This window comes from Lissotriton helveticus, chromosome 1_1 (genome assembly GCF_964261635.1).
Source record: "Lissotriton helveticus chromosome 1_1, aLisHel1.1, whole genome shotgun sequence".
Classification (NCBI taxonomy): Eukaryota; Metazoa; Chordata; class Amphibia; order Caudata; family Salamandridae; genus Lissotriton; species Lissotriton helveticus.
This window is the reverse complement of record NC_136057.1, coordinates 1,125,425,550-1,125,448,895: the sequence shown is the minus strand read 5'-3', so window position 1 is coordinate 1,125,448,895 and position 23,346 is coordinate 1,125,425,550. Positions and strand designations below refer to the sequence as shown.

Genomic DNA, 23,346 nt, shown 5'->3' with positions numbered 1-23,346 from the left:
GACACCGATTGGCCTTCAACACCTTCTAAATGTAGCTCACTCCCTTTCAGAAAGGAATGCCTTGCAAATAAATTTCAATAAATCCAAGGTCATGGAGGTGAACTACAGGAAAAAAGGTTTAATTAAACGGCACATAAACGGACAAGGGCTGGACTTGGTAACCACCTATCAATACTTGGGAGTAGTCCTGGACAACAAGAACTCGTTCAAACCCCAACTGTAGTCCTTACGAGGAAAGGGAACGGTGACTCAACTGGCGATAAAATCCTTAAAAGCCAAACTTCCCGACCTAATGCTTAACCCTCTTCTCCAGGTTTTGCGTGCAAAGTTACAGCTGACTCTCACATATGGGAGTGAACCCCTTCAAGGGAAGGATGCCGCATTACTGGATACAGTAATAGCTAACTCCTATAGGACTATCTTTAACCTGCGCAGATATGTCTCACCTGCACAAACCCGGTTAGAATTTGGTCGTTTGAAACAAACACTAGAAAGGCGGAGTGCTTATGCTATCAACTGGCACAAGATTTGCAGTGCTGAGGCTGCTTCTTCAAACTCTAACCTATGGGAAGAGCTGCTCCGTCATTGCAAATCCTCAGCCAGAGATCATCTATTTGATTCACTTCAAGTCCTGGCCTTTGACTAGTAGATGTCTGAAGTACTCCAACAGATCTCCTGACTTTCAAAAAACTCGTGAATAAATCAGCACAAATCATCTCCTCTATTGAGGACAAGGAGGCATTAACAAAAAGAGCGCACATCTGGATCACGCTTGGTGATTACGGAAGAACGCAGCCTCAAGCATATCTTAACATTGGAATGAACTGAAAAACGAAAGAAAAGTTTTTTAAATTACGCCTCGGCGTGATCCCGGTAACCACGCACTTACCACCCTGGGAGAGAAAAAACTTCTTGCAGCAGTGCCGCCTGTGCAAAGCTGACAAGGAAGACATCCTCCACGTCATGTGCATCTGTCCTAAAGTAAAAGATTTGAGGTACAATCTATTACGTCCCTCCTTCTAATCATATGGCGTTTGGACATGCAGGCAGGCTGTCAAATGGGGTTTAACCCCACTAAAACAAAATTAAACTGTTGGGTAGTAAAGTTTTATGAATTAGTAGAAAAAGACACAAGAGTACACTGGGAACGGACCAAAAAAAGCCAGACGTTTGATGACCCTGAAACATTTTATGGACAATTATGAACTGAGATTAGGTAAACATGTAAAACTGAGGAAATCGCGTATAACGAATTTTTAGCAATGTTTTATTGTTTTGTAAAGATTGTAATTAATCATGTACAAATAAGCAAATTACAAACAAAAAAAAGAGTGGGAGGGAATTTTTTACATTTTAGGGAGTTTCCCTTTGATTACTTTATGTGATACAGACTTTATCAACTATGGTCAGGTATTGGCCTTTACTAACCAAAGCTTGGGGGTAGTTTATTGTACACTGTTTGGGGCATACAAGTCACAAACCGAACTCAGGAGCTTTCTACTTGCCAGAAGTCCCAGTTGGCTCTAAGACTGCTTCCAATACGAGTCTACCTATTTCCAAGCTAAAACTCCGGACCAATGGAATTCTTCATTGGAGTCATAGGACGGCCCACTCTAGTCAAACATAAGTGCTTCCAGCCCCATAAGAAAATTGCTTGTTAGTGTTGATATTCCAAGTTCATCTGTGTGCCAAATCGTCTGAAAAGCTTGCAAAGAGAGAAAGACCAACTGAAGAGCTGTGAGAAGTTCAAGTGACGGAAACACAGCAGGAACCAAAAATTAGCAATAACTGCACTTGAGCTTGGACATCATCTTTAGAAGGGAAAGACCGACAATATCTACATTGATAAATCTGTTAAGAGCTTGACAAGTAGTCAAGATCAGCTTGTCGAGCCCAGCAAAGGATAGCAGGAGTTTAGAGACACATTCAGTAATCAACTTTCCCATACCCTTCGGAGCACTAGTAAATGTACCAACTGAAAGTAACCACTACATCAAACTGAAAACCTTGAACTATGATTCAGCCTTCAGCAGCACCTGCTCCTTTTGGCAGCCTTTACTTATTCATCAGCCATGAGCAACTAGCTTCCATTTCAGAAAACCTTATTCCAAAAACGACCTTGTGAGAGAATCAACTTGGGTACATTTTCTTCTCCTTCTACAGTCCAAAACCTTTCCCACAATCCAAATGGTTTGGGAGGAAATCTCATTGAAGGGATGTGACACCTTGGAACACACATTTCAGAAATCACCCATTAATACATGGATCTCCATAATTTGTTACAAATTCAATGATAGCATTCCTAAGCAGGCACTACTAAAAACTCATAAAAATACATAAACAGGTGTTTGAACTATTTTAATTACCATAGATTTTAAGAGACTCGTATAATAAAATATTTTAATAGGACCCTGACCCTAAACTGAATTGAAATGTTTACTTTGTTTTTATCCCTTTAGTTAATATTATTTACTATTTTTATTTCTTCCTTTTGCGCTCCTCTTTTTGCTTCTTTTATTCTCAGCACCACTTGCCAACAAAAAGAGAGACAAGGCATACCATAAACATCCTTTGGCTCATGTATGTTTCTGAATCAATGGCTTTTGCTGTGGTGGAAGTTTGGTTAGAGTTGCCATCTTCACCTCTGTTGAACTAAGAACTGTCAAAATGTATAATGATATTTGAACATGTTAATAATACATTATGATTGAAATTAAATTCTACATGTTATAAAGGAGTGTGTACAGACGTATCAATGATGTACATTGCATGTTTTGCTGAGGTGTGTTTGTTTAGAGAGAAATACCAAACTTCTTTATTTGATAAAGCTCGGTGTGCTCAATTACTTTAAAGCCTTTTTCAACTTCACATTCTCCTCTATTAAAGCTATAATATATTTAACCATCAAATAAAATGGCAGAATAATGAATTAATTTACCTCTGAAAACTTGATTTCCAGTTCAAAATTGCGTTCTTCTAGTTGCTGTACTGTGGTTCTTAAATGTTCATACATTTTTTGAGAATGTTCAGCTCTTTGTCTTTCATTCAGCTCTTTCATTTCCAACATTGTGATTTTCTTGGAGATGGAAACTATTTCACTGTTCGTAACTGCTTTTGTGGCCTTATCCATGGCTGTCTCTCCACCTAAAAGAGAAAGTATAATCCAGCGTTAGAAAAAAAACAACAATGCACCTACATTTTTGTTCCAATTTGGATACAGCATCCAAATCGTATATACTTTTAGCCTTTTGCTGTATATTAATACTTTGTTTTTCAAAGTTCATAACGTTTGTGCTGCAGGGGATGGAGGATGTCACACATAGCGCCTTACCCTTTAGAAACAATTCAGTGCTAACATTAAAAACTGTTTAAAATAGCAAAGTTGCCTTCCTGACAGCAAAAGGGCATAAGATCGATTAACAAAAGGATACGTTTTAACTTTGTAGGGGGATGACCTAGGATAAACATATAATCCCATATATACATAAAAATACATATAATAGACAATTCATTTAATTTTAAATAGATAAATAGTTCAAATCAAATTCATACTAAAAATAGGGTAAAGAACACATGAATCCATAAAAAACAGTAAATTAAATAAATTACACATGCACTTCGAGCGTCTAATCAATAAGGTCATCAGGAATTTAGCTAAACCAAAAACCACGACTCTCCTAGTATCTGTGCTGAGTATTCTGAGCACTGCCAGATAATGCCTAGAAACAATGTACCTACACAGAGGGACCATTCCACTTGGACCTCAAGTTTTTATAGTGAGGGCAAAAGAATAATAGGCAGACCAGAGATTCAGGGCCTCTTTTACATGCAGGACACATATCATCAGGGTGGGGCGTGGCTTCGCCATCTACTGCAGGACACCTTAGTGGGGAGGGTCTTATACCTAAATTGGAGAAACAATTTCCACACCAAGCGGATGCCATGAGGTCCCTAAGTACCACTCAATAAGAGGCAGGGGCCTCTGTAGTCCATGTTCGATACCAAAACATTATAAGCTTGTACTCCATTTTATAGGCAATCATTCTTTGGGCCAAATCAAGGAAAATTGAAGTCAGAGGGGAACTTCCAGGGATATTGAGGAGAGATCTTACAAAGCGATGTTCGATCGCAGAAAGACAGACAGTGTTCCCACTTCCTCACAATTCTGCTACATAGATACCTGAGCTTTGCATTTTAAATGTCTAGTGCTGGAACCGCTTTACCGGACACCGATCTTTTATGGATCTTAGTTATGTGGGAGGTTTGCTGAATCAACAAGAGATGTGCTTTCTTTATGAGGGAGGCCCAACATAAAATCGGGGCTAAGCGAATCCGCAAATAATCAAAGGTGGAGACCAGTTCGATGTGGCGATCCCCGACAGACTTACATCTCTTAGGTGTCTTCGAAGAGACATTGGTGAAGACCATATACTTTGTTTTTGAGTCATTTAGCTCCATACCAAGCTCATCGCAAAAGGATTTAAAATGGTTCAATAACTGCTGGAGTCCTTGGGGAGACTTTGATAGTAATAGCATATCATCAGCAAAAAGGAGATCTGGAGATCCTTCTCCCCCTGACCATTGGAGCGTCACCCCCATCCCTGTCAAGGTATCCTGCAACCTTGTTTATAAATAACGAGCAGCATACATTCTCCACCTTGCAACCACAAATCTCACCAACATAAAGAACTTGGCAAATAGCAATGGGTAATGCCAATGACAAATGCACTATAAGTAATCGCAAACCTCCTCCAATATTTGCAACCATTACTGCAAAACGCACAAGTTACTACTTGTGTAACGATATATCTGTAAGAGACATTAGTTAGTATTAGATTCCTTACCTTAGAATATCCCCAAGCGTCAGACTGGATGCGGAAACTTTTGCGTAGCAGTACCCTTGCGCGTCGGTAGGCGTCGTCTGCGGCTCCGCGTCCGTCGTCGGCGTCGTGGGTGCCGTGATGACGTCGTCGGAGTACTTAGATGCCGCCTCCGCGTGCTGACGTCAGTTCTTAGACACAGCTTTTCCACGCCAGAAACGCAGAGCCATGTCAAAAAACCAACACTGGTGCCAATGAAACTAGGGCCCTGAAAGGGGTAAACCCTAACCCTAGATATCGGTTTGCAGAACGGGGAGGATGGGTGGGTCGGTAAGGAATCTAATACTAACTAATGTCTCTTACAGATATATCGTTACACAAGTAGTAACTTGTGCATCTGAAAGAGACACGTTAGTATTAGATTCCTTACCTTAGAATAGATACCCCAACAATACCAACCCCGGTGGTGGGTCTGCAAACCAATAATCACACAAGAAAGTCCTGGAGGACAGAACGGCCAAAGAAGCCATCCCTCCGGACTTGGCTGTCCAGGCAGTAGTGTCTTGCAAACGTGTGCAGCGATGCCCACGTAGCTGCCTGACAGATGTCTTGTAAGGGCACTCCCCGGCCCAGGGCAGTTGTAGTCGCCGTGGCTCGGGTAGAGTGAGCCCGCAATCCAACAGGGGGCTCCTTTTTAGCCAAGGAGTAGCATGCCTGGATACACAAGATGATCCACCGTGAGATGGTCCTCTTGTGCACCGCTTTCCCCTTCTTCGCGCCCACGTAACCAACAAAGAGTTGGTCATCCACCCGGTACTGGCGTGTGCGATCCAAGTAAAATGAGAGCGCACGTTTTGGGTCCAGACGGTGGAGCCGCTCTTCCTCTTTAGAGGGGTGCGGTGGCGGGAAGAAGGTTGGCAAGGTGATAGACTGCCCGATGTGGAGGGCCGTGACAACCTTGGGCAGGAAAGATGGCTTAGTACGCAACACCACTTTGTCCGGATGGACAGAAAGGAAAGGTGGAGTACAAGAGAGGGCCTGGAGCTCACTCCCTCTCCTGGCAGAGGTGATGGCAACCAGGAAAACAGTCTTCAGAGTTAGAAGGCGTAGAGGACAGTTGTGAAGTGGCTCAAAGGGAGCGCACATCAGAAATGTAAGAACCAGGTTCAAGTCCCACTGAGGCATCACAAACGAAACAGGAGGAAACGTGTGTGTTATGCCCTTAAGAAATCTATTTACAATAGGGGACTTGAACAAAGAAGGTTGATCAGGCAGCCTCAGAAAGGCTGAAAGGGCAGAAAGGTAGCCCTTGATAGTGCCCAGAGCAGAGCCCTGCTGGGCAAGAGAAAGAAGGAAGAGAAGAACCTCAGAAAGAGGGGCAGCAAGAGGATCCACAGCCTTTGCTGTGCACCATGCCACAAATCTGTTCCACCTGCAGGCGTATACCGACTTTGTGGAGGGACGCCTGGCTGCCAGAATGACGTTACAGACTTCAGGAGGCAAGTCAAATGGCCTCAACTGTCGCCGCTCAATCTCCAAGCATGGAGGTGGAGACTGGACAGGTTTGGGTGGAGGACCGTCCCCTGCTGCTGCGACAGAAGGTCCTCCTGAAGAGGCAGACGAACCGGGGGATCGACTGACAGACTGAGTAGCTCTGGATACCAGTACCTTCGAGCCCAGTCCGGAGCCACAAGGATGACTTGGGCCCGGTCGCGCTTGATCTTCTTCAGCACTCTGGGCAGAAGTGGTATAGGCGGAAAGGCGTACAGTAGACCGCAGCTCCACTCGCGATGAAAAGCGTCTCCGAGCGAGTGCCGCCCTGGAAATTCCAACGCGCAGAACAGATGACATTGCGCGTTCTCTTCGGTGGCGAATAGATCTAACCAAGGCTCTCCCCATTGCTGAAAGAGGCCTTGCGCCACGTCCGAGTTCAGACCCCATTCGTGATCCATCATGCACCGACGGTTGAGCTCATCCGCCCTGGCGTTCAGAGAACCTGCCAGGTGTTGAGCCACCAGGGTCACGCCCTGACGTTCCAGCCATTGCCAGAGGCGCAGAGCCTCCTGGCAAAGGGTCCACGACCCCACCCCGCCCTGTTTGCTGCAGTACCACATGGCGGTGGTGTTGTCCGTGAACACCTGCACTGCACTCCCACGGACAGAGGGGAAGCATGCTTTCAGTGCTAGACGAATCGACCGTAACTCCAACAGGTTGATGTGGAGCCGGGCCTCCGCCGGAGACCAGAGGCCTCTGATCTCCGCCTCTCCCATGTGGCCTCCCCAGCCCTGGAGGGACGCATCCGTCACAACTACGTGCTCCGGTTGGGGAAGGGAGAGGGATCTACCGCTGACCCAATCGCGGTCCGCGAGCCACCACTGCAGCTGTCTCGCAGTGCCCTCCGAGATCAGGACGTGGTCGGATAGGTTGCCCTGATGCTGGGCCCACTGAAACTTCAGGTCCCACTGCAGAGCCCGCATCCGCCACCGGGTGTGATGCACCAGAAGGATGCAGGAGGCCATCAGCCCCAGAAGCCGCAGCGTCAACCTGACCGAGACCCGGGATAACGGCTGAAAGATGGGAATCAGAGCCTAAATATCCCGGACCCGCTGCTCGGGTGGATAAACCCGAAACTGCGCCGAGTCGAGAACCGCTCCGATGAAAAGGAGCTTCTGAGAGGGGCACAGGTGTGACTTCGGCACATTGATTGAGAACCCCAGCCGATGCAGGAGATCTGCCGTAGTCTGGAGGTGGCTGACGACTGTCTGGGGCGAGCCCGCCTTCAACAACCAGTCGTCGAGGTAGGGGAAGACTGAAACCCCTAACCTGTGCAGATGAGCTGCGACCACCGCCATCACCTTTGTGAACACCCGTGGGGCGCTGGTAAGGCCGAAGGGGAGCACGGTACACTGAAAGTGCTCGTGGCCAACCGTGAACCGCAGGTAGCGCCGGTGGGCCGGCAGGACGGGGATGTGGAAATAAGCGTCCTGCAAGTCCAACTCTACCATCCAGTCTCCTGGGTCCAGGGCAGCTAGCACCTGAGCCAGTGTCAGCATCTTGAACTTCTCCTTCCGGAGGAAGCCGCTGACGTTCCGTAGGTCCAAGATGGGGAGTAGGCCCCCTTTGCCCTTCTTGGGTACCAGAAAGTAGTGGGAGTAGCAACCACACCCTACTTCTGGCCCAGGAACGCGCTCGATGGCCCCCTTGGCCAAGAGGGCCGTAACTTCCTCCTGCAGAAGTCGCAAGTGATCCCCCGATACACGGTGGTTCTGCGGTGGCATGGCTGGCGGAGTCGCCTCGAAGGGGAGGGAGAAGCCCCATCGGACGATCTGCAGCACCCACCTGTCCGAAGTGACGGTGCGCCAGTGAAGGAGGTGATGGCGAACCCTGCCCCCCACTGGCGTCACATGGGCCTGAAAGCACGGACTAGGAGGGTTTTGAGGCGGATGCTGCGGGGGAAGGTGTGGACTGGCCACGCCTTTGTCCCCGACCGCCGGGACGGCGGTTCCCACGGCCGCCACCGCATCGGGTATTACCCTGCGGAGCGTGGCTGGCAGCACGTGTGGGTACACCCCTTCCGCGGCCACGAAAGGAATGAAAGGCAGCCGATTGCTGGCGCGGGGCCGAGAGGCCGAAGGACTTGGCCGTAGCCCTGGAGTCCTTAAAGCGCTCGAGCGCATGGTCTGCCTTGTCGCCAAAGAGGCGACGGCCATCGAACGGCATGTCCATCAAGGTGTTCTGGACATCGGCTGAAAAGTTGGCGGACCTCAACCAGGCGTGGCCTGACCGCCACCGTCGTTGCCATCGCTCTACCCAGTGAGTCGGTGGTATCCAGCCCACACCGTATGGAATATTTGGCTGCATCCCGGCCCTCCACAAGGGCTTGGCCGAGTTTGGCCCGTACCTCCAACGGACACTCTGGCAGCACTTCCGCGACCGTATCCCACAGAGAGTGGGTGTAGCGGCCCAAGAGGCATGCGGTGTTGGAAGACCGCAGTCCCAGACTTAGGGACGAGCGATCTTTTTGCCGTACTGCTCGTACCTCTTGGATTCCCTGTCCGGCGGCGCCGACGGGAATGCGGTCTGGAGGCCTGGATGACCAGGCTCTCGGGGGTAGGGTGGGTGGACAGGAAACATGGGTCGCCCGGGGCGGGACGGTGGCGTCTGGCCACGTTCCTATCTACGGGCGAACCCGTAGCGGGCTTGGACCAAGTGCCCAGAAGAACGTCGGTCAAGGCCTCATTAAAGGGCAGCAGAGGCACGGCCGAGCTTGACTGCGGTTTAAGGACCTCAGTGAGGAGATTAGTCCTCACGGCCGCGACGGGGAGCTCAAGGCCCAAGGCCTTGGCAGCCCTCATCAACACCACACTGTAGGTTGCCCCCTCCTCCAAAGCCACGGTAGGAGGGGAGACAAAACCAGTGTCTGGAGAGGTGTGCAGGCCACTGGCCTCCCCAAGGTCTCCTGCCCAGTCCTCATGAGACTGACACTCTCTGGTCAGAGGGTCCTCAGACCCCTCCCAATCCTCTTCATCACCCATCTCCTGAAACTCAGGGTTCTCAACTAATGGGACCTGTTCATAGAAGTGAAACTCCCCAAACGACGTCTGGAGCGGCGCCCATCGGGGCCGTCCCGACGTCGGAACAGGAATGAAGGGGGCATCGGGGACGGCGCTGCCCGAGGACGGCGCCGGAGGGGACACCTGATGGTCCGACGCCGGAGAGGTCGTAAGGTCCACCGGCGACGATCCAGATCCCGAAGAAGGTCTAGCGGCGTCCCGCGGCGCCGGGCCCGGAGGCCCCGGCGGCGCCGGGACAACTGGACCCCGCGGCGCCGGGCCCGAAGGCGCCGGCGGGAGAGCGGGAACCTGCAGCGCCAGGCCCGAAGGCGTCGGCGGCGTCGGGGCCGAAGCACCCGATGGCGTCGGGGCCGAAAACCCTGACCCGCTAGGGGTCCCAGACGGGTCTGCAGGGCCCGAAGGCGCCGCGGAGCCCGTCGGAGGAGAGAGTTTCCTCATGGCCATGAGGAAGCGCTCGATCTCCTCCGGCGTCGCGTTGAGCCCAGGGACCGGAGGGTGTGGAGCTGAACGCGGCGCCCGCGACTCCGACGGAGCCGCGTGGGCGGTGTCACCCGAACCCCCGGCCGCATCGCGCGAGCGTCGGGGGGGAGTCCGCAGAGCGATGACGCCTCTTGGACTTCTTGTGTTTCTTACCGGACGACGACTTCGACCCGGAGGAGTGCGGCCTGCTGTGGTGGCTCCGAGCCCGCGACCTGTCCCTCGACCTCCCGTGGGACCGAGACCTCTCGCGGCGCGGGACCGACTGCCGGAGTTCGAGTCGCCTGCGGGCCCGCTCCCTCCTGGCTTTCGAAGAGAGTGCCCGGCAGTCGGAGCAGGCCTTGTCGTCGTGATCGACGCCTAGACAAGTTAAACACAGGTGGTGAGGATCCGTCACCGACATCAGGTGGTCGCAATCCTCGCAGTGCTTAAAGCCGGGCATCCCTACGGCACCAATCGGAGTCTAAAAGACTTCGAAAAATGACCAAAAATCGATCAAAAAGTTAGTCAAAAATTGACTAGGGTTACTGCTTTTTCCAGATCTGCGCTTGCTGGCGCGGAAAAAAGAAGAACTGACGTCAGCACGCGGAGGCGGCGTCTAAGTACTCCGACGACGTCATCGCGGCGCCCACGACGCCGACGACGGACGCGGAGCCGCAGACGACGCCTACCGAAGCGTAAGAGTACTGCTACGCAAAAGTTTCCGGATCCAGTCTGACGCCTGGGGATATTCTAAGGTAAGGAATCTAATACTAACGTGTCTCTTTCAGATATATATATATACATATATATATATATATATATATATATATATATATATATATATATATATATATATATATTACCTACTGGCGGTCGCCAGTAGGTATATATAGTTAGGATTTTTTCTCTATGGGATTTTTGAAAATTCTATGTATAATAACTTTGGCGTTTGTGGACGGAATTGGCTGAAATTTTCAGGAAAATGGAACATTTTGTTTCTGAGCAGCCCCTGAAAATTTGGGGGGGGTTCGTCAAGGGGGGGCCGAGAAAAAAGGGGGGTCCCAAAACGCGTTTTTCCAATGTTAATTTCCATTGGGCGGTTGGCCTCACTTTTAGCCCGAACGGCTGAATGGATTTGCACGAAACTTGGCAAAATTGTAGGGACTGTTAGCCCGATGTGCCTTTGCTAGGTCTCAATATATGTGCTCCAGTGGATTTTGAGAAATTAACGTTCAAAAAAAGATATATATCTGTGACAGCGTCCCGGGTAGCGCTCCGGTTCGCGTACTTGACGCGTAACGGAACTTCGCGAAGCGAAGCTGATTGGCTCTCCGGTGTCTGTCAACATTCTAAACAGTCCGGAGCGGCCGCCATCTTGTCTCTCGGTAGGATCGAGAGACAAGAGGAGGCCAAAACAAAGGGGGAAATGACCATAAGGGGGCATAGTAGATCCTCCCTGACCCCCTAGGTTTGATGTGGAGGCTTTAAAAGGGCCCCGCGGGGCAAAAAAATAAATAATTTTTTTTTTGTTTTTCTCCGGTGTCTGTCAACATTCTAAACAGTCCGGAGCGGCCGCCATCTTGTCTCTCGGTAGGATCGAGAGACAAGAGGAGGCCAAAACAAAGGGGGAAATTTATTTATATTTATTTAAACCATTTATAGAGCGCAACTGTCGCCTGGCAGGCATCCTGGCGCTAGGATGGCTTACTCCAAAGATGGAAACAGTAGGAGAGTGTTAGACGGTAGTGGAAGGGGAAAGGGGAAAAAGCCAAGTCTTTATTAGTTTTCGAAAGGGCAGGAGCTGTGAAGTGTGACGAATGTTAGCAGGCAAACTGTTCCAGAGCTTTGCAGCCGCCACTCGGAATGATCTTCCCCGATCCTAGCTCTCTTGAATCTGGGTACTATTACAAGTCGAGCGGTAGCGGATCGAAGAGCTCTGGTTGGTGTGTACCAGGTGAACATCCGTTGTAGAGGTATGGGTCCTAGCCCGTGTAATGCCTTAAAGACCAAGCAAAGAGACTTGAAGGCAATACGTTGCTTCAAGGGAAGCCAGTGCAGCTCGGCTAAAGCAGCCGTGGTTGAGGATCTCCTGGTCCATCCAAGGGCCAGTTTGGCTGCTGCTGATTGGACGCGTTGGAGACGATCCAGCAGTACCAAGGGGGAGTCAAGCAGGAGAGCATTGCAGTAGTCAATGCGACTGAGGATGGTACACCTGACTATCTGTGCTCTAGCGGATCGTGGAAGTAGTGGCAGGATTTTACGTAGTGATCGCATAAGGGCAGAGCAGGTGGCAACTGTTCTTGATACCTGCGTTTCCATGCTCAGCTTGTTATTCAACATGACGCCCAAATTCCGAACACTGGCCACAGGTGGCGGGTTGTCTGAGTTTTCCGGAAGCCAGAAATCAGCAGGCAAAGGGCGAGGTATGCGGCTGGCTGGGCAGAACAGGACCTCGGTTTTTGAGGAATTAAATTGGAGGGAGTTATGGTGTAACCAGCCAGCAGTATCTCTCAGACAGTCGTGGAATGCTTCTAAAGTAATAGAGTCTTGACCCCCCCAGGAAAAAATAAGCTGGGTATCGTCTGCGTAATTTACTGTGGTCATGTTATGTGATTTAATGAGAGAGACCAGTGGTGATAAGTAAACATTAAAGAGAATCGGACTGATAGAAGAACCCTGGGGTACACCGTGAGGGACTGGGGAGAAAGCAGATTGAAAAGGGGGGAGGGATACAGCCTGTTTCCTGTCACTGAGAAAAGAGTGGAACCAGAGCAAGGCTGAGCCATCAACCCCAGCCGCTCTCAACCTCTCTAGCAGGATCACGTGGTTGACGGTATCGAATGCGGCAGACAGGTCCAACAGGATCAAGGCCACCGCCTGGCCCCTGTCTGCGCGCATTCGGAGTTCTTCCATGGCCGTAAGTACCGCTGTTTCAGTGCCATGGACTGGACGAAATCCAAATTGGAAGTCGTCCAGGACGTGATTCTGCTCGAGGTGAGATGACAGGCAGGTGCTAACCCATCGCTCCACCACTTTCGCCGCAAAGGGCAGAAGCGATATGGGTCGAAAATTGGAAAGACATTCTGGATTCAGGGATGGTTTTTTCAGAAGCGGGGTGATTAACGCTTGCTTCCAGGGGTTTGGAACCACTCCACTGCGGAGAGATTGGTTACAAATCCTCCGAAGAGTGTGGAATAGCTCGTGCCCGTAAGTCTTCCAGATTTTTGGGGGCAGTGGGTCAAGAGGAGACCCAGAGGTAATGCTCAGTGCCAGTCTTTCAAAATCTGCTTCGGGAATCTGGGGGAGAGCCAGAAGACTTTCCCTGGGCAGACCGACAGTACTGGGGGTGTAGTTTGAGGGGCTGGTTGCATGGGAGGTAGGCGGGTATTGGGATGGAGAGAATCCCAGATTATTGATAATTGTCCTAATTTTATCCAGAAAGAACTCTGCGAGATTATCACAGAGCGTCTGAGACGGAGGAATATTTTTCTTCATACAGTCTGGGTGTATGAGATTCTCTAAAATCTGAAATATGTTTTTTGAGCTATTACCTGCATTGACGATTGTGGAGCAATAATAGGCCGATTTGCTCACTCTAATGGCCGCTTTATATTCGGTAAGTTTATTTTTCCAAAGGGTTTTATTAATGTCACAGTAGCCGTGTCTCCACTTCCTCTCGGCTTGCTTGCAAGCTGACTTGAGGGTTTTCAGAGAGTCAGTAAACCAGGGAGCAGATCCTCGCCCCTTAAAAATACTGTGTTTTAAAGGGACAGTGGAATCCGTAATAGCTGTTATCCTGCTACTGAAGGTTCTGTAGTTGTTTTCCACCGAGCTAGTGGGGGAGACACTGTCATCTGTATTAAAGACTGGGGTGGCAGAGGCGGGCTTTCCTAAAGCTTTCCAGTTCCGGTATGTAAATTCAGCTAGACGACAGTTTTTGGGTTTATTGGCGTTGGTGCTGGTGATGTATATTTTGATGAGTGAGTGGTCAGTCCAGCTCATCGGCAGAATGTTGCCCACTTGTGTAAGGCCTGCACTCGAAAAAATAAGGTCTAGTCGGTTACCTGCAGAGTGGGTGGGTTGCCTAATTAACTGGTGGCATAGTAGATCCTCCCTGACCCCCGGGCCCCGCGGGGCAAAAAAAAAAAATCGTTTTTTTTTCGTGGGGTGCGCCCGGTACGCGTAACGGAAAGCGGACTGGGGAGCGTACTACAAGGAAACAAGAATGATTGACTTTTAACTTATTGTATGTTTATAGACTTTTTTTTTTTTTTTTTTGTCTGCTGAGTGACGTCTCGGCCTATCTCCTCGGGATGCAGTCCCTCAAATCTCGGCGTTTAAGCCCACGGGGACCGGTAGTGTGGGAGAGATAACGTCTGTTAACGTTCGATTCGAAGGAAATCAGGAAGTGTTGATAAACATTGTCTGCGCCATCTTGCCTTTTTTCAAATGCAACACTTTTGTCGTGCACGGCAGCCATTTTAGATGCCTTGACCAGACCCACTCTCTGCACGCTGTCGATCCTTAGCATGGCTCCCCACCCTCGCAAGCATCTCCCCCAGGCACTGGTCACCCCCGCTCTCTGTCTTATGCATGGGCAATAAACCTTCCCCCATCTGCGCTGCTCTTCCTTGAGAATCACACCCTGTGCCCGCCCGACACCTCCCTTTCGCCCTATTCACTACCGCACCCTCTGACACTCCTCTTCCTCTGTGTCCGATTGTCCAGGCCGGTCCCAGGCTATCACCTAGCCCTGCAGATGTAGTTTATGGCCCCAGCTGTAAAGAATCACCCCTCTTCAAAGGAGTTACAGTAGATCAAGGCCCCCACCCGATGAGATCCGTCACACCACACGCGTTCCTACTATCTGAAAACCATCCTGTATTGTGATTGGGGAGGGGACCGAGCCTGAAGCAGAAGATTCCAGGGATGCCTCTTTGTACATCAAAGTTTTTACAATTATGTGTCACATTAAAAATATATAGCACTCCAACAAAGTAGTAGGATTATAAAACTTTAATAACTTATAAATATATACAACGCAACAAAAACAGTAAATACATTTAAAATTTTTTTGAAAAAAGAAGCAACAATGGTCAGTAGCTGTGTTTTGTGCGAATAGTCCCAAGGCAGCACAACGTGCTGAGTTCTGGACGGCACCCAGGTGATGTTACCTGGGTGCCGCACTGGTTTTTGGTATCCTACAATGCAGCTCCGAAAAACGGCGTGGGGCGTCCCGGGGGGTGCGGGGGGAGGCCTCGTCAGTAGCGGTCTGTTGTGCGAATAGTCCCAAGGCAGCAGAACGCGCTGAGATGTGGATGGCACCAAGGTGATGTCCAGTAAGTTGCCGCACTGGTTTTGGTATCCTACAATGCTGCTCCGAATAACGGCGTGGGGCGCCCCGGGGGGGGGTGGGTGAGGCGGCGTGAACGGGCCTCCCCAGGTGGAGGCTCGTCTGCTGTAGTGGGGCGCCCCTTTACCGTTTCAGTTGCCATTCCGCCCGCTTTTGGTACACTGTGCCAAAATCCGCCATTCAGCTGAGTTACGACCACTCTTGCGGTGCAGCGATAGGCGGCTGCCACAGGACTCTCAAAATGGCGGCAGGCTCTTTCCTTTTTGGGCCTGGTCCACTGAAATGGCCCTGGGACACCTTGGAACTCGGACGCTTGTCTGCTAGGTCTTGGACCCCATTCTCGAAAGCGTCCCCTCAGCCTTGAAGATTCTACAAAAGTCTTGGGGGCCCCCGACTCCTGCAGGCTTCCGGTGGGGAGCGGCTGCCATGATTGCTCGCGGAATGACCACGACGGAGCCACGAGATGGTGGTGCTTTCATGCTGACGCCAGCTTCAGTCTGAAACATCCAGAAACAAGGTGGGGCTTTCATCGTTTGGGAAAAAAAAATGTTTTAATCCAATGAAAAGTGTTATTTTTAGGTCATATGATCAAGCCTTCCATCATTAGGAAACCAAAAGTAAAATGAACCAATGAAAAGTTTTATAAACAAGTCACATGACCTGTTATGCGGCATAGGGCTATAAAAAGCGTAGAAAATCCGTTGGCACGTGAGGCGGCGTCAGTAGCGGACCGATGTGCGAATAGGCCGAAGGCAGCACAACGCGCCAAGATCCGGATGGCACCGAGGTGGTGTCCAGCAAGTTGCCGCACTGGTGTGGCCATCCTACAATGCTACGCCGAAAGTCGGCGTGGGGCGCCCCGTTGGCCTGTGAGTTCGCGTCAGTCAGTGGGGGCTGTTTGAGGATCTGACTGCATTGGAAAGCAATGTGATGCTGTGCGTCGCCCCCAAGAGGGAGGTTCCTCGGCTGCAGTGGGGCGCCCCTTGGTGTTTCACTCGCTATGCAGCTGAGTTGCGTGCGCACTTGCGGCGAATAGGCCGAAGGCCGCACAACGTGCCGAGATCTGGATGGCACCGAGGTGGTGTCCAGCAAGTTGCCGCACTGGTGTGGCCATCCTACAATGCTGCGCCGAAAGTCAGCGTGGGGCGCCCCGTTGGCCTGTAAGTTCGCGTCAGTCAGTGGGGGCTGTTTGAGGATCTGACTGCATTGGAAAGCAATGTGATGCTGTGCGTCGCCCCCAAGATGGAGGTTCCTCGGCTGCAGTGGGGCGCCCCTTGGTGTTTCACTCGCTATGCAGCTGAGTTGCGTGCGCACTTGCGGCGAATAGGCCGAAGGCAGCACAACGCGCCGAGATCTGGATGGCACCGAGGTGGTGTCTAGCAAGTTGCCGCACTGGTGTGGCCATCCTACAATGCTGCGCCGAAAGTCGGCGTGGGGTGCCCCGTTGGCCTGGGAGGTGGCTGTAGTAGCGGACCGATGTGTGAATTTGCCGGAACCAGCACAAGGCGCCAAGATCCGGATGGCACCGAGGTGGTGTCATAGTTGAGAGTTCTGAGCAGCGCTTGTAACACTGTCTGAAGCTTATTTGCACCTGCTGCAGCTTCACTATTGCCCTGGTGTGGCCTAAGATCGCCCATGACATAGGCGGCCGCCTCCCGGGGTCCGGCGGAACTTTTTTCCTTTTCCTTTGTGCATCTTGTCCCACAATCCGTTTGACCTGAAGACACGACCAGGTCCCTGAATGTGTGCAGGGGGACGCTATTGATTGAATCAAAATGGCGGCTTCACACAAAGCTGACTCAAGCGTTGCAGCTGATGCTATACAGACAAAAACTGGTTTTCAGTTTGTACATTCTTCAGGATTTTTCCATCCAAGGCTGGTTGAGAGTTTGTAGAACAATGGCTTCAGATTTTCAACATACTACTCTTCAACATTCTTCCTAAAAGTAACAATGTGAGACTCACTAGGAGAACGGTGTAGTGAGGGCCACAAACGGCTGTTTATCTTTCCTTTCAAAATGCTGCCAACAATATTTTCGGAATGGAAGACACCACAAGGCGCTGAGATTCGGTTGGCACCGAGGTGGTGTCCAGCAAGTTGCCGCACTGGTGTGGCCATCCTACAATGCTGCGCCGAAAGTCGGCGTGGGGTGCCCGAAGGGGGGGGGGGGGAGGCGGCGCAAACGAGCCTCTCCCGCTTCTTCATGTGGAGGCACTTTCTTCTGCAATTACAGCATACACTCCTTTATCAATATCTTCTTTGCAGTTCCTCTTGAATATGTAATTTTGTAGAACCTCATACAGACAAACATTCTCGAGGTGACTGCTTCTATTTGGATAATATGTATCCCACATGTTGGCAACTCCTTGATGTGTACTGGTTGCTCAGCCTTGATATCACGAGATATGTATGCAGTTTTGGAGCACATGGCGGGCGGGGACGGGTACTGATTGAACATTTGGACATCAATATTGATATTAAGTTCTGATGTATTATTGATTACTGTACTATTAAAAATTCGAATTAACGTTACTCATGGTACTTGCCCGGAAATGTATATCTAGATAATTTCATTGTAACTGGTCCTGTCGTACTTTGATTATAAAATTAACGTCCACCGATTCCGCAACTGTTAGACACCTTAATTCCTGCAACCTAATGGCCCGCCCGTTACGTTTTTCTACAGTGTAAATGTCCCCTCATCATATACGATTCCAGTTTGCTCCGTGGCCGGCCCACGTGGTTATAGGCCCGTATTTGTATACTGACATTTTCACAATAAAGGTTTTTAAAAGAAAACATGGTAGTAGTATTTACATTGGTAAAGTTTTTAATAATAGTCACTGTTTTCGAATCAGTAAAAGGCAAGTGAAATAAAGCAGTCCAATTACATGAAGGGTAAAAGGTATAATACGCAGGAACGCAGTAAAGATAAATGGTCAAGGGCTGTTGTGTTTTCTACTCCTGCAACATAAAGTGATCGGTAAGAATCTGATATTCAGGCGTATCGGCGACTAAGACAGCAGGCCGAGCCTCCTTTGCTCAACGGCTCCGTCATGGGACGAAGAAACGCCCTTTTTCTCGAAAAAGGAATATATTTTACTTACAGGACAGTTGTAAATTTTCCGGGAAAGTACATTAGCCTGGAACATTATAACATATATGTTTAAGAAAAAATAATGTTCGAAAGTAATAAAAAGTGTAATTTTTAGGTCATATGACCAAGCCTTTCATCATTAGAATAAGAAAAGTAAAATGAACCAATGAAAAGTTTTATTAACAAGTCACATGACCTGTTATGCTAACGTTACGCGCTGCGCGCCGCGCCCCGGATCGCTTCCGGGAAGCTGCGCTTCGCGCACCGGAGCACTTCCGGATGCGCTAACGCGGCGCGTCATATGACGCATTACGCGACAACGCAGGTCCAGAATATAGTCAAAATGTCTCCACCAACCAGCGGTCGGAACACAACCCCTTTCAGCAGGCTAAATAGTTCTGTTAAAGGACAACAGAAGGGACAGGCAACAAGAACCATCAGTCAAAGAGGGGAGGGCAAGTTCTTCTCTACCGGGTCACGTTGGGGCGCTACCGGAACTGATCGAATTGGTAGTCTAAAGTGTTTCTGGATGTTTCAGACTGAAGCTGGCGTCAGCATGAGAGCACCACCATCTCGTAGCTCCGTCGTGGCCATTCCACGAGCAATCATGGCAGCCGCTCCCCACCAGAAGCCTGCGGGAGTCGGGGGCCCCCAAGACTTTTGTAGAATCTTCAAGGCTGAGGGGACGCTTTCGAGAATGGAGCCCAAGCCCTAGCAGATAAGCGTCCGAGTTCCAAGGTGTTGCAGGGCCATTTTAGTGGACCACGCCCAAATCTGAAGAGCCGGCCGCCATTTTGAGAGTCCTGTGGCAGCCGTCTATCGCTGCACCGCAAGAGCGGGAGCAACTCAACTACATGGTGAGCGAGACGCTGTAGTCGCAAGAGCGGGCGGTAAACAGCTGAATAGCGGAAGAGGCACAGTGTAGCAAAAGCGGGCGGAATGGCAACTGAAACGGTAAAGGGGCGCCCCACTACAGCGTGTCTTTAGGTCAAACGGATTGTGGGAAAAGGTCAAGAATGGAAGAGTCACCAAAAGGCAAAAAGTTCCGCTTGACCCCGGGAGCCGGCCACCTATGTCGGGGGCGATCTCAGGCCACACCAGGGCAACACGACTTGGGGAGGGGGCCGGAGCCAAGCGCCCCCTCCGAGTCCGCGCCATCACACCGTCCCTCGGGGGCCTCCGTCAAGCGGTTCAGGGAGGCACCGCATCACATTGTTTTCAAATGCAGTCACGTCCTCAAACAGCCCCCACTTACATTGAGAATAGTGAAGCTGTAGCAGGTGCAAATAAGCTTCAGACAGTCTAACAAGCACTCCTCAAAACTTTGAACTATCAGAGTGCATGAGTTTCATGCTCGATCGATTGAGCTAGCCGGATCGGGCAACAAAAAGTATAAAATAGTTATGTAAATAGTTATTTAATAAAATGTTTTACCCTGTTACTTTGCTGGTGTGTTGTATATATTTGTAATATTTGCATAGAGTTTATCGTTATTTTGGGCGGGTGGGTGGCGGAGCCGAGCTGTCTTGCAGCCATCATGGTGTGGAGCTCAGTTCATCTCACTAGTTTCGTATTTCTCATGAGGGGTTGTTCCTAATGTTTCTATTTTAGCGAGGTCAAAAAGAGATCCCATTAGTGGCCTACTGATTTTGCTCGATTCCTTTTGTTTTTTTACACGATTTTTCACTATCTGCAAAGACTAAACAGAGTATTGCGACTCTGTGCTTGTTTGTAAATAGAGAATGAACCAAAGAGAACCAATTCTAAAACAGTAAATGCTTGGATAACAATCAATCAAATGGAGAGAGAAGCAGGCATGACGGATTACAACGGGGGCAAAGGCCTGCGTTAACTACCCTTCACTATCTGCAAAGAGAGAGTACTCCTAATAGAAATGAGGGGGGGGGCAGCATTCAAAGCAGATCAGTGTGCATAAACACGAAAATGTTTTTACTTACCACGTACTTGACATTCGACAGCTTATGATATTTGCTATTAAAAAACCATTGAAATTCACTGAAAAAACCATAGGTTAGAGACCATATATAGTTAGGAATTAGCATTTACAAAACCTTGAAAATTCACTGAAAAAACCATAGGTTATAGACCATATATAGTTAGGGGTTAGCATTTACAAAACCTTATTTTACTCACACAAAACCATTGAAATTCCATATATAGTTAGTTGCACTAACTATATATCGCGCACCCGCAATCCACTGCTGATGATGTCACATATTACATCATTCATGACATGGTCAGTGACATCACTGATGACATCACTGATGACATCTCAAATGACATCACTGATGACATCACTGATGACATCTCAAATGACATTACTGATCACATCACTGATGACATCATTCATGTGATGATACGATGAACCTCTTCAGACTCTAATATAACCTTAGATACACTCAGTGTAAACAGACACTCACAGACTGTCACTCATCCATGGAGTTACTCATACACCTAGTCAGTTTTGCAAAGATTCAATCACACCTCCATTTCCTCAACTATATAGTTATACACACCTTACTTATTAAAACATATAATAACACATATTTACTCTGTTATACAATCCCTGATACAAGTTCACAATAATCCATACAGACACTCACACATTCACTGGCTCTTATGCACAGTTATTTATATATGTCAACTCTCACATGTACTGTGTTTTACATATGTACTTACTTTAACATGTAGCACTGAGATATCCATTCACTCACCAATACACTCGTGCACACAGTCAACCGCCCATACAGCTGTTTCCACATGCACTTTTGAACCCATACATCTAGTGAATCAACTGCTCACACATCTATGCACAGAGTCATACACCTCCCAGACACCCACACACACACTCAGTCTCCCATACAAATACTTGGGCAACCAATCAATAACCCATATAGTTAGTCATATAGCTAATGATCAACACATGCATCAGATTACAGAACAACAGACACAATGATGCACAATTTAAAACAGTTTAGTCACTAACCCATGCACTCAGTGAGACACATTTAATCACTCACTTATACAGTCAGTCATGCACCTACTAAATCCTTCATCCAGACACTTATACATCCACTCATTCTTCAATATGTAAGACATATTTTAACTTTACAGAAACATACAGTCACTGGATGTTGTCATCAGTGATGTCATCAGTGATGTCATTTGAGATGTCATCAGTGATGTCATCAGTGATGTCACTGACCATGTCATGAATGATGTAATATGTGACATCAGCAGTGGATTGCGGGTGCGCGATATATAGTTAGTGCAACTAACTATATATGGAATTTCAATGGTTTTGTGTGAGTAAAATAAGGTTTTGTAAATGCTAATCCCTAACTATATATGGTCTATAACCTATGGTTTTTTCAGTGAATATATATATATATATATTACCTACTGGCAGTAGCCAGCAGTTAGTTCTAGTTAGGACTTGGTTTCCATAGGAAATCTGCAACATTCTATTTAGAATAACTTTGGCGCCGGTTGACGAATCTTCGCGAAATTTTCCAAGAAGATGGGGCGCTCTGCTCCTATCCTGAAAGTTTCGGGGTGATTTGTCAAGCGGGGGCCGAGAAAAAAGGAGGGTCCCTAAATGTGTTTTCCCCATGCAATTTTCCATTGGGACCTTTAAGTGAGGCTACAGCCCAAACTGCTGAACGGAATTACACCAAACTTGTCAAAAAGGTAGAGTTTGGTTCGCAGATTACGCTTTTGGTTAAATGGTGTAAATCCGTGCAGTAGATCCTGAGAAAATCAAAAGTAAAATCACATATATATCTATGGACGAAGTACGGTACGCGTACCTTCCGAGGACTTTACGCGTACCATTACGAGCAGGAGCTGCATGCTAATTGGCTGTCAACTCTCTGTCAACACTCCAAACCAGGAAGTGTTGGCAGCCATCTTGTGTCTCGGTAGAACCGAGTCACAAGAAAACTGAAAAACAAGTGCGCAAAAGGGGCAGGGTAGAAACACCCTGACCCCCTAGGCTTACTCAGGGGGACCCACAAGGACCCCCAAGGCCCCCAAAATTATTATTATTTTTTTTTTAAAAACCCAAAAAAACGAAGCCTGATAAATTTGTAATTATCCCCGGAGGGGCTAAATCCCGGGGGCAATGTGGATAATTACACTCTGGGCCCCAAAGCCCAGGGGACCGCCACCCCGGGGCTTCTTTCTTATTATAATAATGGGGGGCCCAGAGGGGCCACCCAGCCCCAGGGACCGCCACTCCCAGGGCTTTTACAATACGTATGCGAGGGGCTCACGGCCCCCCGGGGACCGCCATCCCCCGGGGCTTTTTAAATAAAACAACAAAAAAACCCTATGTGGGGCCACACGCCCCGGGGACAGCCACCTCCCCGGGGCATTACATTTTTAAATTGGGGGGTCCGTGCCGTACCCCCCGAGCCCCGGGGACTACCACCCCCCGGGGCTTTTAAATGTTGGGAGGGGGGCCGCGAGCCTTGTGGTGGCCCTGGGGACCGACACCCCCCAGGGCCGGCTCCTGCCGTGTCCCGGGGGTGCCTACCCCCAGGACACTGCAGTTTGCTATCGTAGGGCGGGAGCCTCGCGGCTCCTGCCCTACCATAGCAAACTGCTTTGGTTTTTGGATTCCAAAATCCAAAGCAGATTGCTTTTCTACATGGGGAGCAGCATGTTAGCTGCTCCCCATGTAGAAAAGCAATGCCGGCTCCCGCAGGAGGCGGGGACCCAGCAGGGACCGTGGGGGGCTTGGGGACCCCCCATGGTCCCCAACGGAGAGGGCCAGGCTCCAGGGGATGGGGTCACCGGGGCCAGAAGTGGCCCGGGAGGGGGCCACGCGCCCCCTCCTCCCAAAAATGGAAAAAAAAAAACCTTGAAAGGCCGGCCCCGGGGAATGAGGTCCCTGGAGACATAAGTGGCCCGGGAGGGGGCCACGGGGCCCTCTCCCAAATAGTTTATTAAAATAAAAAATATGAAAAGGCCATGCCCCGAGGGATGGGGTCCCCTGGGCGATTAAGGCCTCGGGAGGG

General features: G+C 49.3%; 1 protein-coding gene across 2 annotated transcripts in view; it reads right to left on the bottom strand.

Moving 5' to 3' along the window:
- The window catches only part of CEP290 (centrosomal protein 290), a 1,500,249-nt gene that overhangs the window by 846,285 nt on the left and 630,618 nt on the right, over positions 1-23,346 (bottom strand). For both annotated transcript variants that reach the window (XM_078678872.1, XM_078678869.1), the window contains exon 27: positions 2,939-3,144. In XM_078678872.1, the coding sequence (XP_078534998.1) occupies positions 2,939-3,144 (206 nt within the window). The remainder of the gene's footprint in view (positions 1-2,938; positions 3,145-23,346) is intronic.